General features: G+C 45.1%; 1 protein-coding gene across 5 annotated transcripts in view; it reads right to left on the bottom strand.

Annotated features, from left to right (window-relative positions):
- FAM222B (family with sequence similarity 222 member B) overlaps nucleotides 1-20,118 on the bottom strand; it is a 76,059-nt gene that overhangs the window by 44,748 nt on the left and 11,193 nt on the right. For 2 of the 5 annotated variants that reach the window (XM_030537100.1, XM_030537095.1), the window contains exon 1: nucleotides 10,899-10,978. The exons of 1 other annotated variant lie outside the window; for it this stretch is intronic. Coding sequence is in view for 1 of the 4 variants with exons in the window: in XM_030537103.1 (XP_030392963.1) it covers nucleotides 19,120-19,242 (123 nt within the window). In the remaining 3 variants the exon portion in view is untranslated. Of the gene's footprint in view, nucleotides 1-10,898; nucleotides 10,979-15,287; nucleotides 15,307-15,472; nucleotides 19,243-20,118 lie in introns of those variants that run through there. 2 more of the 5 variants (XM_030537099.1, XM_030537103.1) reach the window with 2 other exon arrangements.

Below are 20,118 nucleotides of genomic sequence, written 5' to 3' on the forward strand. Positions count from 1 at the left end.
GTGTTCTTGACAGACTTAACTCTGAAAGCTTACATGTGCAAACTCATCTAGATTAAATAAAACATCTTGCACCATTACTTAACTTTTTCAAAAAAGTTAAGAAAATTAATGCTTCCTCTCCCAAAAAAATATTCTCAAGTCCTCTGTATGACAGTACGATACCAGTAACAAATCAGGAAGCTATATATTCTTTAAATGGTATACAATATCGGGAAGGACACGATAGTTTCCTCCCAGTAAGAAAAAGCCAAGTCAAGAGTAGTATTTTAACTGGTAACCAAGACATCTCTACCCACTCTACTCTATTCATACTAACAAAATTAAGAGATCAGAGTGCTTCATACAGATAATTTTTTTGACACAAACATTACACTCTGTCCGTGCCCTTATCAGACCATTATGCACAAGCTGATTTCTCTATCATTGTGCCATAGTTCTAACAGATCAAGGCTTTCCTGCATAAACTGTTCAGGGTTCTAGGAGGATCTGTGTGACCTTCCCTTAGAAGTTAGAGTCACAGCACTTTTTGAAAGACTGAGGAAGAAACTCCTTTGTCCTAGCCTATTACATCTCCCAGAACAGGTTGTCAATTTTAAGGATGTGTATAAGATCACATAATCGCTACCACATTTTCTTACACAGTCACTGCACTTCCAGCATCAAACTCAATGGTATGAGATTTTAATTGAGTATTTATGTGGAAAGTCCCAGTGGTGTAAGACATAGCTTCAGGGGAAAAACAAAAACACTAAACATTTTTTAATATGATTTTCACCCATACACCAAGTTTTATGCATTTTCACAGGAGATAAAACAGAATAAAATCAAATTTAATTGCCTTTTAAATAACTGCAACAGCTACTTAATTTTATTTCAACAGCAGTAAGTTATTCATAAATCAAATAGTTCACATGCCAGCGCAGAATGACAAGTAAATAGAGCAGAACACATTCAAGCAGAATATAAACCCTACATATGAAAGGCAATTTTTCTTACACATGGTGCACAGCCATTTTACAAATGTTACAAATAAACTACCAAGATGCAGGCACTCTAAGCCTTAATCTTCATTAATCCTGGTATGTCAGACAATTTTGGAACATCAAGGGAGGGGAAAAATAACCCACTGATGGAAAAACACCTTGCCAAATTGGACCATGTTAAAATAATGGTGTTTAATAACTGGATGCAATTTCTCTCACACATTAGATGATAGTATTAAGAATGCTACAGTACTTCTTTCCTCCACTACTTTTAATTTAGTTGAATGGTTGTAATTTATATTATACATGGCACTTAAAATTCCTCAGGCTTTCATTCTTTTAGTATGCAACTTTACTCATTCTTAGCATGTATGTGGGAAGCCAGTTTATGCTATGAAGGTAATTATCTATATGTTGAAGATTGATGCCATCCTTATATGTGGGAATATACACCAAAATATTCTATTTACTAATCATACTCATTTTTCAAGTTATTACATTCCCAAAATATTAAAACGAGCATTACTGAGGTTTAATCACAAATTTAAATCATATGTAATTAGGAACACTTTAATGTAAGAAATTAGAAGTCATAACAAATCTTAATCATCAAAAGCATCACCCAGTAAATGCGCAGAAACAAGGAATAATTAGAACAGGTATAAAAGATTTCCCAAATATTTCTCTAGCCTTGGGTGGAAAACTGGATTCCTGGAGAATATTGGGAGAAATCTTGTAAGAACAAAATGAAGTCTTGCCACTGAGAAGCTACAGACCAGAGCAGAAAGATTTCAGAACTGAATGGGAGTAAATATCTACAATTCCTCTAAAAAATGCTTTCAAAGTAACCTGTTTCAAAACAAGTAATTTCTAAATCCAAACATCCGAAGCCTTTACAGTAGGGGGAAAGAAAAAAGAAAAAAGGGGTATGAACAGAAAGAACATGGAAAATTGCTTAGAGATACTTTTGTTAGCCTGCTTTGGCCTTTTCTTGTGGTTGGTTTTCATAGCTATTAGCTGACAAGTGCTGACAGCTGCGGGGAATTTAATATTAAAGGAGATATGAATTAAGAGCTCTAGTAAGAACACATTATCCATTATGTACAGATGAAAAAAACGAAAGCCAGCACCCTGGAAGAATTTCCAGTAGTTGAAGATAAAAACTAAAGAAAAGTAAACCTCTGAATTGTGAGCAATTTGGCAGACTTAAATGAACAACCTAATATCCTCTCAGCACTGAAGCCAATGCCTTGTACTTGTATTTAAAATGGCACTGTTCTCAAAAAGCACTTCGTTTCCATGCAATCCTATTATCTCACAGAATTGAGGGGATGGGGGGTTGGGGAGGGCACAGAGGGTGAGCAAATACAGCCATAAAGAAGGAATACAATTATAACCAACATAAAGCCAACTCTCAGATGGTTCTAAACAATTTTTCATCAGTTAGGGGAGACTGCATTCAGTGCATCTTCTGATTATTATAGACATAAAACAGAGAAAAGAAGGAACCTTAAGATCGGTGCAATTTAAGAGACAGTACCAAGAGAAACAATGACAGAACAAATGGATGTTTTAAAACCATTGACCTGGCTGAATCGAAAAGTGACTGGGTAATTACAAAGGACTGTCCTTTCCAGATATTAAGGATGTATGTTGTTCCACTGCATATTTGCCACAGAATACAAGCAGTGGAAATTTACCTCAGAGATTAGTAACACTGACTCACTTTTAAACTCATATGATGCTCTTTCCATTCCACAGTAATTTTTATTTAATATGACTATGGCTTAACTTGAAACGTGTTCTGGAAAGTGCTGTATGCTGTAGAGACAACACAATATCCATAAAGGATAAGACTGCAATATACAAGTCATCTCAAATGCATGCTCAAAGTTTTGAGTGTGCAAGCAAGAATATGGATGGCATGATACAGCAAGTCATGTTCTTATACAATGGTAGCAGAGAATGGAAAAAATCCATTACTGAATACCGAAAAGACAAATATGCTCTCTGATGAAAACAGGTAAAAATACATGAAAACAATGAACTTTGCATTCACTGTACCTCTGGGAGGTTAGTCATTTTGCTCTGCCAGGAACCCCATGCCCACCACACAAGAGATTATTTGTGGGGAGCTGAACTTGGTTATTATCTTAGCAGAACACCAAAAAGTAGTTTACCTCTTCTCCGTACAACACATTACAGGTTACATGAGAAGAAAGATTCCAGGGAAAGAAATTGATACTGGACTCACTATGAATAGCAAAGCACATCATTTCACCTACTTCCACTTGCTCTCACATAGTTCCAAAATTAGAAATAATCAGAATCCTACTGGAAACAATATAAAGCATCTTAATTGGGCTGCCTGTACTAAATATGTCAGCAACGTATCACTTGGCAGATCATTTTCTGACTTACGGTTTTAAAAAATAAAAACTTTATTTTAATGGTTAACCTTTTTCTTCGTAATGCTACTACTTTAGCCATTGTGACAAAATAAGAGTTTGAAAACCAATATAATTTCAATTTTTACTTACACTGCAGACTTAATGACACTGAAGATTTGTTTTACTCACCGAAGACAATCTAACACATACAATTCTATTAATAAGAATAGGAACATGCTTAATAAAATCCTGCCTAGAACTATGTCTAAGATTAGAATTTATAGTGTTACATTTATAGTAAATACAATTTCTAATAAATTGTCCTAGACTAGATCCACCTACTAATCTATTTAGGTGTTTTGATTAGTTATTTATATAATGTATATGGATGCATTTAAATTTAATTGTTCTATATTAAAAAAGCACAGCACAGTTCTTCAAATTTTACAGAAGCTATTCTATCTTAATTTGGGTCAACCACAGTAGAACATGCCAATATGGAATATTGTATTGAAAATCTCTCCTGCCTACTCCTCCCCCAAAAATAGATAAAGCTAACCAATCAAGACTTATTTTATGTCAAAAGCAGACCTTAACTAATTAAATTGTGCCATTCAAGCGTTATTCCACAAACCGGGATATCTGTATTTTTTCACATGTTCTGGAGAAGCTAATTTTCAGATGTGATAACAAGATTCTGAATATTATGAGCACAAGCAATTCATCCCTGTGCACAAGAACAGAAACAGGTTTGTAACAAGGTTATCTGAAATACAAAATGAAGAGGAGGCTCTGAAATAATGGATATAATCCTACCAGTAGTAGAGAAATGGTGGCAGTAAGTATTCGATTCCCTGCACCTCAGTAGCATTTAAAAGATGCATGTTTCCAAAAGCATTGTTACTAAAACCAAATACAACAAAGCTTTTGAAAAGGAAAGTAGTATGAAGACTTAGCCTTCACAAAGACTGAGCTGAAGAACACACCAATCTGTCATATTCAAATTCATGTGGTGCCAGGCAAGCATAACTGTCAGAACTAATCTCACTAGCATGAGTCAGTATTTGGAATAGCAATAAGACTCTTTTGGGAGAGGTTATCTTTCTTATGAAGAATGTTATCCAAACTCCTCTCAAACAACAGCATGCAATTAAAAATATATATACTGCATACTCCCACATACAGATTGCTGGCTTAGAAACTATTACCGGGAAAGTTAAAAATACCACTGGGAAAGGGGAATATTATGCCACCCCCCTGCCCTAGTACAATTTGCAAATATTAACCCCATCAATTTACAATGTGCAAAAAGTTTAAAATACTTGTGAAGTGCTCTGAAGATGAAAGGCACTGTAGGGGAGATTGTGAAACCCTTATTCATATTTAAAAGTTTATTAGAGAATATTTAAATAAAGATGATACAAAGAGTTCAAAGCGTCAGTTGTTGGTCATTGGGGGCAACATACAGAGTATAGGGGGACGCTGGTATTTGGGAATTGGTTAGCACATAACATATACAGTCTGTAAGGTCCCCCAATGCGGGGTGTATGGTGGGTGGGATCAAGAAGCAGTAGGGAAGCAGTGAAGGTACATCGCTCATACAGTGGGTTACAGGCAGTCATGGGTATAAGTAAGTGGGCCGGGTAATGGGGACAGGATGACCCTCACATGGTGGCATCTAGTGCAGTGGGTTTAGGGCTTAGGGGATATGGTTCAGTAGGGGTGCACAGAGCCACGCCGGCTCACTCTTGGTATTGGTGGTGGCCGGTGATGTGCTCTATGTAAATATCCTTAGACCACCGGATAGTGTCCGAGACCATCAAACGTCTCATGAGCCGTGCATAGCGACAGCCCACCCCACAGGCCCTAAGTACTCGTTCATTACAGGGGTCCCAGGCACGCAGCGTCCCGACGATCAGGGCGTCGGTGTAAACCTCATAGCCCTTTGCCCGCAGGATGTTAGCCAAGGGGGCATATTTTTCAAGTTTGCGGGCTCGGGCTTCGCGGAGGGCCGGGATCCTGTTCTCAAACGGGATCGTCACGTCGACGAGGATGATCTTTTTCCATTCCTCGTCCGTGATGACGATGTCAGGGCGCAGCAGGCTGTCGGTGTCGGGGATGGTGTGGTTGACTGCAATATCACCCAGGTGTGGGGCAATGGCCTTCACCAGTCAGTCCTGGACAGCGTTGTGGCGCACCTGCCAGGCTCTGGCGTGGGGTTTGCAGCTGCACAGGACGTGGGGCAAGGTCTCCAGGGCGTATCCGCACTTCCTGCAGCGCTTGTCTCGGTTCCCATGGTGGACAGCTCCGTTGAGCGGGACGCAGTTCAGGCGGGCGCGGTGTATGAACCACCAGTCGGCGAAACAGGTGAAGCTGCCTGCAGGGAGAAAGTGATTGCTGGAGTCCCACTTGCTGGTCACCTCAAAGGCCTTGCCCTGGTCGGGTTTTTTCCTCAGGGTGTCCACATAGAGCGCGTGGACAGCAGCCTTCAGTGATTTCTCCAGCACGCCTCTGGCTCCGGGGCTGACGATGGTGTTGCCCTCCGTCCGATCCGCGGCACCACCAGCTCCTGCCGTTCCTTGCTCCATATCCAGCGGCAGCCCAGTCGTTTTCCCAGCCGGCGCGTGGCGTTTCGGGCGCGGGACCACAGCGAGGCAATGTCGCCCCCATCCCGGGCGAATTCGCCATCCAGGGAGCCGCTCAGGAAAGTGGCTACATCTGGGCTGGACGGAGGCCTGCCAATTCGCTTCTCAATAACGGTGCGTAGGGCGGCCGCTGCGACGTTCTTTACCGTGGTGTCCGGGCACGTCAGGAGCCGGAAGCCGTGTGTGACGACTGTGATGTCGCAGAGGTGGCCCATGCAGGGGACGTTGGCACCACCGTGCCTGTGAGTAATCCCAGAAAGTCAACTGGCCTACTTATAAACTCAGGTACTACTCCATGTGTTAAATATATCACAATGTGGACCTATATAAAGTATTCAATTACACCAGATACTACAATCATCTGTGGGAAAAAAAATATGCACTTTAAGCATTTATCTAGTAACCCCAGCCATTTGATCACTAATCCCTTGGCAGACAAGATTTTGGGATATGTTCTCAGTAGCATTTTTGGAATTTCCATAAAGCCCAGCATGTGGACTGAGTGGTCCCTGGAGTAACTGAGTCAGGCAGAAAACACAAGAAGGTCCCCAAAAGTCCATTTTGCATCCTTACATTTTTACTTTGGGAAAGTTTATGGACTATATTATCCAGGGGGTAAGACTAAATGATCACAATGGTCTGTCTGGCCTTGGAATCTATGAATCTACCAACCTGTTAAATGAGTTATTTCTCTCACTATTAAGAGTTGGCCCATCCACTAAGAGACACAAAGCAATTTATGGAGAATGCAGAATGTCTTGGTTGTGTGGATTAGTTGGTGGGTGTTGGGAGTCATTTGCTCTTGCACCCTCATGAGCTGTCCAAAAATGACCAGAAGTCAAGAGTGGAGGAGAGGTTGATGAGAACAGAAAAAGCAGAGTGACAGAAAAACATAGTACTCAGTAAAGAGGAATATATTGCAGACCTTAAATCCCCCATGCAGTCATGAATGTGAATACGGAAGAGTAGACATGCTAAGGCACGTGCACATTTCACAGCAGGCTGCATTTCTGGAGAATGCAGATACTTCATGATTTGAAAGAACCTAATTTCACCTCTCGAACCTCTCCCTCAGCAACAATCGCCAATGCAAATGTAGGTAAATAGGTATCTACTAGATGAGAACTTTAAACATAAATTAAACTTGCTTGCCTTACAATTATAGAAAACATATACAGCTAGAGAAAAACATTCCTCAGTGGGCATTTATCAACCTCTTTTTTCAAATGTTATTAGCAGACACACTTTTGGCAAACTGTTCTACAGATGAAGCATTATGGATCTGTTTGGAATATGGAGGGAAGGGGGAACCCACACTATGCCCTTATGCAAAAGGGTATTTATTTTGCCAGAGGTATGTTAACTCCACTGAGAAAATTCGCAACATGATGGATAGAGCATTAAAAGCAGGGTCATTATTTAATGTCAACATTAAAGCAGTACAGATTCCTTAAGTATCTTCAGGCAGCGTGTGCAGTCTTATCTCAGAATAAAATAGAATTTTTCCACACTTTAAAATCCATGTATACAGTAATTTATATGAAGAGTAAAAACTGAGGAGATGCCAGCATCTTCCAGCAATATTCTCTCCTATGTTATTCTTTAGATTTGTCGATTTTTGCTCATTTCTTGTTTCAGTGATACATATTATTTTCTTGTCTGACTCTGTGGAAGGACTTCAGTATAATTCAGTGCAGTTTCTTCATATATTTTCAATTTTTCATACCATTCTTTCAAGTAGGCTCATAAATATGAAGTCAATTCATCTAATGCTCCCCCAGCTCTTGCTTTCTCTGACTCTGTCAGTCTTCCCCTGAGAGAAGCCACCTCTTTAGCCTCTCCATCTCAGACTAGATCTGTTTAATTTCTATTATGAGGTCTGTGGTATAGATCCATTTACAGGGATCCCAAAGAGGTAGGCCATTGTAAGGGGGAAAAACAAACAAACAAACAAAACAAAACCATAGGTCCATCTCTTACTGAAAGACTCATCTCCCTGATGTTAATCTCCCAATCTGTCCTGACCCTTCATCACTTTTGGCCTGGATCTTCCTCTCCCCAAAAATATGAACATTACTTCAGGACAGTTAATTCTCCAACTGCCCCACTAAAGGAAGTCTGGCTTCTTACCCTCCAACGTTCATTTGTTTTTCTCTCTCTCAACAGACCCTCTGATACTACAATTAAATCTATTCTACTTAAATAGATTTCATATTATATATATACTCCCCCAGATTTACCACCACATTGAATTTTCATAAGAGCAGAATATTTACTTTTTAAGAACTTTGTTCCTGTTGCTTATTGCTCACTTAAATTAATGAGCCTTGGACTGACAGTGCAAGTTCTTACAGAAAAAATAATATGTCTTATCAGAAAGGTACCTATTCATAGATTTAAAGGAAAGAAGGGCCCACTATGATAATCTACTCTGATCTCCTGCGTAACACAGGCCACGGGATTTTACTCAGCAATTCTAGAACTAGAATACATTTTACTTTCCTATTGCATACCTGGAAACTATCAAGCCCAGTATGCCTAATAAGATTTATCCTATTACAGTGAAATCACATTGGCTCTTGTGGAAATCACAACACAGAGGAATCCAACAGAGCAATAAACTATTAAGAGAACCTGTCTTTTTATAATCAGAGGAGAAAGTACTTGAGCAGAAAAATATTTATTTAGAAATCTAGCAGTTTTCCATGAGGCCTCAGTGGCTAATGAAAGGAAATAATTTATGTCATCTTAATAAACATGAACAATAAACTATTGTTACTAAACCCCTGGTGTAGCAGGGCTATGCACAGGCCTATATCCACAATTTTAAAAGACATATGCAGTAATTTAAAGCAGAGCCAACAGGAAAGCATACCATACACACCTATAAAGCCATTCAGGTCCTGCTCTGGAAAATTATGTATTGCATACCCAAAGGCAGTGAAATAGTTAACTTACTGAGTGGGCCGGAAACAGACAAGTAAACCTCTGCAATGCGAATGATTTTCATTATGGTTTGGTATTTATTGTACATACTTTTCCTGCCAGGAAGCTTCAAAATTTGCCAAAAGGAAAGAATTTACAAAATCTTGATTAACATGAGCCTTTGTGACTCATATTTCTGCATTAAAACATCAGTAAAGATCACAAACCACTTGCATGCTTTATCAGGAATAAACGTGCATTAGCACTGTTGTACAGTAACTAATTATTCCCCTTCCTGTTCCAAACCCAAGAGTAATTTATTATTACAGTGCTGATACATTAGAGCAAATCTACCACCACATTCCTCGTCATAAGGACATTTTATAGTTAGTAATTGGTTCAAAGCCAACCCCTCTCTCTGTAAGGATTCAAATGTGTGTGCGCACCTCATAAAAGGGCTCATGAAGGTCCTCCTCTTTCTTTACCTTTCTAAAAAATAACTGACCTCTCTCTTCCTGAAAGAATCTGGGACTAGCTCGCCAAAGGCAGATAGTCTCTGCTAGGAAAGAACCAGAGCTAACCTATTGTGTTCAGTCCCTAAAAAGTGTATGTGTGCCCTGGACCTGGTCAAGAAGCCATTTTCTTTCTGAAAATATCTTATCTTGGATTTTCCTGACTTTGTCTCTTTAAAAAAGGATCAGCTGAGCCTGTTCCCTTGTTCCAAAATTATTACACACACTTCTAAAACATCAATCGCATAATTGGGAAATACAGTTTCTTACAAAGGGGTGGGTAGGACCAAGGTTCTCCTTTCCATCCTCTAACAGTATAATCCACAAAATTATACTGGGGAAACTCACCCACATTATTCAGATTTTCCTCTAATTAAGAGGTGTTTACATTGTGCTTTGAAGGAAGCAAAACTTTTACCCAAGTCTCTATAAGCAGCAAATTCCACAGCTGAAGGTTCTAGAGTGAGAATGCCTTGGCTCTGACAAATCCACATTGGTGCCTAATAAACAAAACATCCCTGATAATCACAGCTGTGACTCAGGTGAAAACACTGGTGGTCACTGACATAGATCACACTTCAATTAGGATTCTAGATAATGGACAGGACATCGAATTAAACCTAGAATTGACTTAGCAGCTATCAGACAATGGAGCCAGTTTGACATCCCTAGAAGTGGAAGGAACACTGGATTCTGAACAAGCTGAATCTTCTAGGTAGTCTTTATGGCCAGTTCCAGAAAGAGCATGTTGCAGAGATCTACCTAAGGTGACAAAGGCAAGATCATCACAGCTAGGTTCATATCTGAGGGGAAAGGACAGTCTTTTTGTTAGCCAAAGAACTGTAATATTTCTGGTCACTGATGCTATGTCTCAATCCAGAAACCGATGAGATAATGTGCCACTTTGGGCAAGTCACATTTTATCAACTCTCGCTACACGACAGAGAACAATTCTCTGCTTTTCACGATAGTTCCTGACGCCTCGGCATTTTACCCAGCTTAGGGAATCATGTGTAAGTCCTGTTCCAGCCTAACTGGTTTCAGGCCGGGCTATGGTTTGCCAGGTGAGCAGGAGAGAACTGAAATAGCCCGTTCACTGCAATGCCGCAGCTCCTGCCCTCAGCCAGGCGAGCGGGTCGGAGCGCGCCTGGCGGGAAAGCCGGGTAGGGGATAAAGGGGGCCCCGCAGAGCGCCGGGCCGGGCCCGGGGGGGGGGCAGCCGCGGCTTGTCCCTTCGAACGGACTCGTCGCTGCCGCTCCACGTCCGGGTCCGTCAGACCGGAGCCCGCCGGGCCCCTCCCGGCCCTGGGCCCCGCCAGGCCGGAGCGTCTCTGCCCGCAAGGGCGGAGGTGGGGCCCCCCGGGGCGCTACAGGCCCGCGGCCGCCGCTCCGTGCCTGGGGCCGGCTGCGCGTCACACGGACCCCAGAGCCCGCCCCCACTTACTGTCGCTGCCCCTGCCCGGGCCTCATGGCGCCGCGCTCGCTGCTCCCCGGCCCCGCTCTCGCTGTGGTGGCTGCGCCAGGCCGCCGCCGCCGCCAGCAGCCGCCTCTCGCGCATGCGCTCTCACCACCAAGGGCGATGCCGGTTGCGCCCTGGCGCAGGCGCGCTCCCCGCCTCTCGGGGCCCGCGCAGGCGCACTTCATAGAAGGGCTGGGAGGGTCCTTTAGCCTTTGTCACTGGGGTGTCGCCCGCCGCGCCTGACGGGAACGTGCAGGCGCCGGGCAGCAGCTCCCCGAGCCCCAGCCCTAAGCCCGGCTCGCCGCGCCCGCAGGGGTGGCCATGCCACTGCCTGTCCTCGCCGTGCCCGCCTATGGCTGTTGTCGCGGCGCCGAGGCGGGCGCGAGGGCCCTGGCAGCACCAACCCCCACCCCTTTCTCTGGGGGGGGGGTCTCAGCATCGCCCCGCTCGGGCTGAGCTCCGGGCGGCCCCTGGGAAAACATCGCAGCGGCTGGAACGCGGGGGCTCCCGCAGCCCCTGGCTTGCCGTGATATACAGGGGTTCCAGTCTGGTTCAGCGGCTCCCGCAGCCCCTGGCTTGCCGTGATATACAGGGGTTCCAGTCTGGTTCAGCGGCTCCCGCAGCCCCTGGCTTGCGGTGATATACAGGGGTTCCAGTCTGGTTCAGCGGCTCCCGCAGCCCCTGGCTTGCCGTGATATACAGGGGTTCCAGTCTGGTTCAGCGGCTCCCGCAGCCCCTGGCTTGCGGTGATATACAGGGGTTCCAGTCTGGTTCAGCGGCTCTCGGCACCCCCCCCCATACACCCCGTACAAATGGTCCCAGCAGCCCTGCTTGCACGGGAACGACGCTGCCCTAATGATTTTTGCCCTACCGTTCCCTGGAGCCAAGGCCTCCCTTCCCTCTAATGCACTAAAGGCAGGTCTACCCCCAGAGCCCTTTGGCTGTGGCGGAATAGCAGCATAGGGTACAGGGCTCCTGGGAAGGACAGAGCTTTAACAGCAAAACTGCACGTTGTAGCTGTATGGTAAAGATACCCCACCCGCGAACCAGGCTATTCGGTAAAAGTGCAGCTTGGGTAGCGTACCTGCATCTACACTAGGGCCTTCTGCAAGTATGACTGCAGTGGTTGGGGATTAGACTCTGATCAACATATGGCTGCAGAAGCATGTGGTGTAGACTTGGCCTTCGAACTGGTATAGAGAGAAACTCTGTGCTGGTGGGAGCAGATGCTGAATGACTGGGTTTGCACCAAGCCCCTGAAGATGACACTAGTTGGCACACAACCTCATTCTGTCCCAGTGTAAGGGAAGACAAGATGAGCAACAAGGTGCTGCTTGTTGAGATTCAGTTTATGCTGTAAATAAACAGCTTCTCTTCTCTGGGACTGATAAAGCAACAGGTTTTTTTATTTCTTTTTGGTATTTCAAATACTTTTCCAAATGCTTAGGAACTGCCCAGAGGTCAGACCCTACACAGCTCCTAAGGCAAACACCTCTCTCCCTTTACCTTAGATTATAAATCCTGTCATCTATGCCCATACACCATTATGTACACACAGGCCTCACCCAGCATGGGAACAAAAAGGAGCTACTGTAATAGAAGTACAAGTAATAATCCAGAGCCAAGGCTTGGTACCCAGACCTGCTAGGCACTGCTGCAGAATAGTAATTAGCATGAGGGGGAACAAAAGTGAAAGCAACTCTTCTGTGCAGTGCATGAAAGGACCATACATCCTTCGAAAGGCAGCATGGACTTGCTCCTTCAGTTCAATCTAGCTGTGCTATACCACTTACCTTCATTCTTTCACAGCTAGCAGCTCTGGCCAGAATTGTGCTATATTCTGTCTGAAATGTGCAGTGGGCACTACCATAAACGGGATAGTCTCCCCTCTACTAGCGACAGGTTAATTAACCCTGTTTGTGTCTGTTTCCACAAATGTAAAATGGAGAGAATACGAATCTATGGGAAGGGGAAAGGGAGGTGGAATATAGTTTACAAAACACGGCTTTTTTGGCCCTTGGTGCTGACTTTTTGGTCACAGGCCCAAGTGACATTGAGAGAGTTGAAAAGCTTATTTAAATCCCATTTCTTAATATGCTACTAGGCCTATACAGGCAGTGGGATAAACCTTTCAGACAATACTAAGATGACAGAAGCACTCTGACATGAGGAATGAGGCTGAAGGGTTTCTACCCTGTGTAGAAAAACAAGGTGACATAAGTTAAGTGGAATATCTAGCCTCAGCTAAATTGAGGGCTTGGAGCAGCATTCATCACTTTAGACAGCTAACAAATTGCTACACAACTTGCCATCAAAGAATGGAGCAAGTGCAGCCCATCCGGAAAGACTGACAGTTCACACCTTTGGAAAGAAGAGGAAAGGGAGAGCATCTATTAGAGAAAGTAATGGCAGCCAGAAGGATGCAGACTTGCTACAACTGTTACTAAGAGCCAGGGAATTCAGTCACCATTAAACGGCACGCGGAGCAATCTTACCCATGCTTTGTTGGGACTCTCCTTGACAGTACACCTCCCTCCCAGCCAGCCCACAGAATTCATTCTTTACAGCCAGGGGGAACTGCGGTTCTTTGCTTCCTTCCAAGGTGGCTGGTCTACTGTTCTCTCTGGCTGTTTCACCTGCCTCCTGCCCACTGAGGCGAGTGACTGCTCTTCCAACCTAGCAGTGAGATGAGGCTTGACTTCCTATTAAGGTCTTAATTCATGTGCTGCACTCGCAGCACAAGTAATTGTAACTGCACATTACAGGGGGTCACTTGTGTTTCTGTACCAGGGAAAGCCAGGATTCTGCTCTGTACAGCTGATACGGCCTATCATAAATAATTACACCTTGCGTTCTCATTTCTGTCCCTATAATTGGCTGCAAAGCAGATGTCCCATGGGGGTTAGTACCAACATTGATGTACGGGGCATTTGTCCACTCTACAGGCCTTGAAGTCAGTTGCACGATCGGTTAAACAGGTGCATCCTCCCTAGAAGGTTCTGCTCAGATGTGGTGAAGTTTGGGCTTCAGTCCAAGAAAGTGTCCACATTCTTGTCCTTGCAGAAGAGAGAGGAATGGCGCATGCACTTGCCAGCCAGCGTAGAGCTCAAACCTGCCACCGCATCACTTTTGGTTTTATTTCATGAGTGATGATTTACTGATCCCCTTTGTACCATGATACAGATTCCTCCCAGGCTGCTGGCACCAGGAAGAGACCGCAGACATGCCAGCCATTGACTGTTAATGATGTAAGATCCTGTCCAATTTTAGCTGCATCTTTGCAACTGTAGGTTGGGCCATGGGGATGCCGCTAGCAACACTCATCTCTGCCCTGAGCCCAGTGGTATTTTCACACTATTTAAGTGAGAACGCATAACATTTGTAGAGCCCAGGGTGACACAGGGCTCTCGGTACAGCTGCTACCACCACCATAAACATTAGGTGCAACCACTTACTGTAAAATAAGGACATTCTTAGACAAAGTCAGTTAGAAAGTTACCACCTGTTCAGAACCTTACCAATAACTGAAATCAAACCTCAGTCTGTGACATGTCAGTGTTTTCCAAGAGACAAACAAGACTCCTAAGCTTTTTCTGAAGACTATCAGCACAGTATCTAGATGCCAGGCAGTACTCCTCTGCCCAGTAGCATCTCACTCCACAAGTTATTATCCCTGTCATCTAGCTGCATTGTCACCTGACCTCCAGGTTCCCAACCCCTATGGACACCTGATCGCATGGCTGCCTAACCCCATTATCATTTCATCCTGTTGTCTCCTAACTAGTGCAATGGTATTTGTTAGCTTAGTACAGTATGAAGAGCCTTGACTAGCCCCCCTCCATGCCCATGTTGCCTTCCCAAAATCAGGAAGAATTAAAATATATTTGTGCTCCAGGAAGACAGCACTTTCCGTAGTCTGGGTTTTCTGACAAATGCTAACAGTACCTTTCATATGAGAAAGGATTGGCTGATGATCTCTAATTAATCTAATTGCCAAGCCTTATTAATGAGCTACTGCCTCACATTTAAGACTTGCCAAGCCTTATTAATGAGCTACTGCTTCACATTTAAGACTGAGCAGGCCCTAAGCACAGTCTCTTACTGAGTCAGTCGGGTAGCTAGGTGACTAAGCATTTCCACACACAGAGTATTTCCATTTCAAGGAAATATATTTTGCATTGATTTTCCATCACCTCTCATTCCTAGAGAACAGCTCCAGGCATTGGGCTCTGAACTTCAGCCTGGAAAATCACTGAAATATACTTTGTGGCAGCTTGAGACTGACCTTTGTCTGTCAACACTCCACAAAGGAATGGTTTCTTCATTGTATCTGACACCAAATGAAAACCTTTTGAATCCTCCAAGCTCACTCACCTTTCTTCCCTGCAAGGTGTCACCCTCAGAAGCATCTGCGAAACAATCCACTGCTATGGAAATGTGATCTAAGCTCAGCTGGGAAGAAAGAAGATATTTGAAAGTGTCCTGATTTTAGTCAGAATAAAACAGATCCCAGGTAGCAACTGTGTCATTTGACTGACAGAAAGGGGAAGAGAAACGACTGCTTGAGCTGGGACCTCATTTTATTGTCAGTGGAATATAAAAGCTAGTTAGAAACATTCAAGGAACCAAAATATCCCCTGCATGGAGACAAAAAAAGCCAGGCTATCACCTCACTATCTGAAGGCAGCTCACTGTCGCTTACATCTTCTCCGTGGCACAGTCTTTAATGGCTCAGTGGGTTATGTCAGTGCCACTGAACATCCCCTTTTCTTTGGAGAGGGAGAAACTGGCACTGGATTTCATGAGAGGTTTGGGTTCAAACAGGAGCTGGCAACTCCTAGGTATCCTTATTTTACTTGCCTGGGCAGCACCTTAAGTGCCTCCTCACTCAGGGCTGCTTATAAACAACACAGAATGCCAAATGTAGCTAGATGTCTCAAGAGATCTCATACGGTAGGCAAAATCCGTTAGAAAGCGTAGCTCTGGGAACATGCAGAGATCCACAAACCACAGAGTGTTAGCTGAATAAGAGAGTCAAACACTTGATCTATTATAGCAAACCCACACGGCAGGGGAATGAGTCTAGATCGGGGTTCTCACAACAATTTTTTTGGTGGCCTCAGTGTGTGGCCACCAAGTCTTGCTGGTGTCCACTCTGACAATTTTTTCTAACATACTTAATTTTAGGAAAAATCAGTATGCACAGACACAGGTCCGAATCATTGTGATTTATGTAGGGTTTTTTTTCCAGACTCAAAGAAAACGTCCCACTGTCTCTATTCTTTACTGGGCCAAACCAGAATAGAAACACACAAGGTGCTTGGTATGTTCTTGTCTTTTTTCTTATGTCTTTTGTTCTTTTTTGGTTGCCCCCCGCCCTTTTTTTTTTTAAAAGATGTGCTAGTTACTGAGTCTGCTGTGAAAAGTGACATTAAACATACAACTATCACCTTTCCCAGCAGAGTTACTCAGCCCTGGCAAGCCTGGGGACAAATTAAGCCCTGGGTGGGAAGGTGGATATGGCGGCAGCAGGGGCCAGGGTAACTGGAGTAGGGAGGGATGTTGGGCCAGAGCTCACTATTTTATGGCTAGGGAACGGAGCCTGATGCCTTGTGGCCTGCCACCCAAGGGCTGAAACCTGACCCCACCAGCCCTGGGCAGGTTGGAACTTACTGGCTGCCTGCTCCCCCAGCTTGTGTGTCTCCAGAGGTGGGCGCTGCTTTCCCCCACCCCCCATTACCGCCCAGGAGGCTGTGGTCGCAAGAAAATTCTCTGGTGGCCACATGCAACCACGGTGACTGCATTTGAGAAACACTGGTCTAGATACATATCTATAATATGCTAGTCAGTCTGTCCTGGTGCCAGTAAACAGCTTCTCTCATCTTTGTGCCCAGAGACTGTGCCAGTTCATGCCAACACCAACACAGCTACTGCAAGGGCAGCACAAGGCTACAGACTGCCATACACCTCCACGACTTTCAGTCCTGACTTGTCACCTGCTACCAGCCAAGGCTAAGGCCCTGCCAGCTCTGCAAAGCACGCCAAGCCTGACCTGCGATATCCCTGCTTCTCCAGCCCGGGGCTTCTCTTCAGCTGCCTCAAGCTAAGGTGGGCACTCTGAAAACAACGGGACAAGCAGGGCCTTCTAAGGACACCTAGTCCTCACTTGACCCCAGATCTTTACAGGTGAAGTTGGTGCAATAAGGCTGTTCTAGCCCCCTGTCTCCTCCCACCAACTGTGCCACTTGGCCCCCAAACAGGCTAAATCCTCTCCCCTCATTCTCTTCCACAGTAAGGTTTCACTAGGAACAAGTCAGGGATAGGTACCATTTTAGTCCTGCCTTGCTGTGACAGCAGACAATGGTGGAAGAGTGAGGTAAGCTGCTGGGGGCTACTGAATATTCAGTTGGTAGCCAAGTGCAAACTCTTGAGGCCATGCTGGAGCACACCTAGAATCCCCTGGGGCTGTGCAAAGGAGAGAAGGAGCAATGGAAGTAGAGAGAGCCTGTCAGTGAATCCACTTTCTACCCCATGCCAATTTGCTCCAATTGCTGCTTCTAAAATCAGGCAGCTCTTTGGGAGGCACTTCCCTTTCCCCCAGCCTCCTGCAGCAGCCCCTCCGGTATACAGACCTTCTTATTCAGACAGCAGCCCGCTGACCCACGCCCCGCTTCCTTGCTCTCTTGATACTCAGCTCAGTCACACCAGCAGGTGCAGCCTGGCTCCTCCTTCCCATCCCCGCAGAGCCACCAATCAACACCCCACAGCCTTCTGGAGAGTGGGAGGAAAGGAAATAAGGGAAAGAAAACAAGACAACAAAAATGCTTGCAAAATAGAAAAGAGGAGAATGAAAAGAGGCCAGGGTGCCAGCTGCGTTGGGGAAGGGAGACAGTATCCATGCATCCATTGCAGGTGCACTCTAGTTGGGAACCACTGCTGTTAGCCAACAAGTCCCTCTTTGACAGTGACCAACAGAGTGATTCCCTCAACAATACCCACCGGCTATCCCAGCTACACTAAAATGGAATGAGTGGCTCTATTTGCAAGCAACATCCTCTGCTCCAGCCCCCGTCAGCAAACATCTGGCTCCTAAAGGCCCTGTTTCTATGATCCCTCATTCATTCATCTTCCACAGCCTGCAGAAGAAAGGCCAGGCAGACAGCATGACGTGCTGCAATCACAGGGAAGATCAGCATGTGAGTTGGGCTGGGTTGGTGCAGCCTTTTCAGCTGGAACGCCGCCATTCCAAGCTGTACAGCTACTCAGCCTTGCAGCACTGAAGGCATGAGACGAGGGGAATACACCCAACAACCCTTTCTTTGCCAGAAGACAGCAGTCCTTTATAATTCAAAAGAACAGTTATATTTACAAAGCCACTTTCAGGCCAAAGCCCCCCAAACACTATACAGGCAGCATTCACTTTACAGTACTCACTCAGCCTACTCATAGCCGAGTCAGCAGTTTTCCTAGAACACTAATTACTGGAGAAGCGTTTTAAGCTCTTGCCTGAGGGAGACTGGAGAGTTATTTCTTCACAGTGGACATTAATAGTCTGGGGAGTATTCGACAGACCAGTGCTCATATCACTCATGCCCTCTGAGGTGCAATACAATGCATGCATTTGGACATGCATGCAGGTCGCACCTGTTTGAGCCCTTCAGAAATGACTCTGGCCTTAGAGATTCAATTTTTGCTCTTGCCTCCTCCTGTCTCTCTCCACCCCATATTCTGCCACTGCAGCAGCATCATTTTCAGCACAACATCCAGCCACAGTTGTTTGCTTTTGGCAGTATAGATAATGGGCAAGTAGAGCAAAGGATGCGAAAGCCAAGAAGCAGCAGAGGGAGCAAAGACAGATGGCTCTGTAACTGCAGCACTAAAACTGTGTTTGGGGTGGGGGGGGTTGGTTCCCCAACATCCACTCCAAGTTCTCACTGGATAATCTGTTGGGGTGGGTCAATGTCTAAAGATTTCACCACGTTCAAGCATTAAACTCTTTGCAGTTCAGACCCCCACAAAGAACATATTCTTCTTTAGTTCTTTGGTTTACTCAGCATCCCTCTCTATGCCTGGGGGGAATCTCAGTGCCCTGATATTGCCAGGGGGCGTCAGCCCCCCCAGAAAAGGGTGACTCCATGTTCTTCAGCATGTCCATCTCTTCATTAGTGGTCAGACAACAAGAGCTGGTAACATCTAAACAAGCAGCTCATTTTGTCAGCTTCACACAGAGCTTCAAGCGGATGTCGCACAGGAATATGTTCATCAGGTCCTCACCGGCCTCCTGAGCAATCCTGCTGATCAGCTGGCCTCCCACACCAATCAGCATCTTCTGTACCACAAAACAGAGACAGAGGATTATCACTTTCACCTCTCTCCCTTCTGGCAGTGACACCTACCTGCAGTGAGAGGCAGCCCTAGGCCTGGTCTACACTACGCATTTATACCGAATTTAGCAGTGTTAACCCGATTTAACCCTGCACCTGTCCACACAATGAAACCCTTTATATCGATAGAAAGGGCTCTTAAAACCGATTTCTGTACTCCTCCCCGACGAGGGGAGCAGTGCTGAAATCGGTATTGCCATGTCGGATTAGGGTTAGTGTGGCTGCAATCTGACGGTATTGGTCTCCGGGCGGTGTCCCACAGTGCACCATTGTGACTGCTCTGGAAAGCCGTCTGAACTCGGATGCACTGGCCAGGTAGATAGGAAACGCCCCGCAAACTTTTGAATTTCATTTCCTGTTTGGCCAGCGTGGAGAGCTCATCAGCACAGGTAACAACACAGTCTCCTGAGAATCGAAAAAGAGCTCCAGCATGAACCGCATGGGAGGTACTGGATCTGATTGCTGTATGGGGAGAGGATTCCGTGCTAACAGAACTCCATTCCAAAAGACGAAATGAAAAAACATTTGAAAAAATTTCCAGGGCCATGATGCAGAGAGGCCACACTAGGGACTCAGTACAGTGCCGTGTGAAAGTTAAGAAGCTCAGACAAGCCTATCAGAAAACCAAAAAAGCAAACGGAAGATCCAGGGCAGGGCCGAAAACGTGCCGCTTCTACGCTGAGCTGCATGCAATTCTAAGGGGGTCCACCACCAGTAACCCGCCCATCTGTGAATTCCGAGGTGGGAGTGGTAATCTCAGCCATGGCTGAGGATTCTGCGGACGGGGAAGATGAGGAGGACGACGAGCTTGCAGAGAGCAC

The sequence above is a fragment of the Gopherus evgoodei genome, chromosome 17 (genome assembly GCF_007399415.2).
Source record: "Gopherus evgoodei ecotype Sinaloan lineage chromosome 17, rGopEvg1_v1.p, whole genome shotgun sequence".
Classification (NCBI taxonomy): Eukaryota; Metazoa; Chordata; order Testudines; family Testudinidae; genus Gopherus; species Gopherus evgoodei.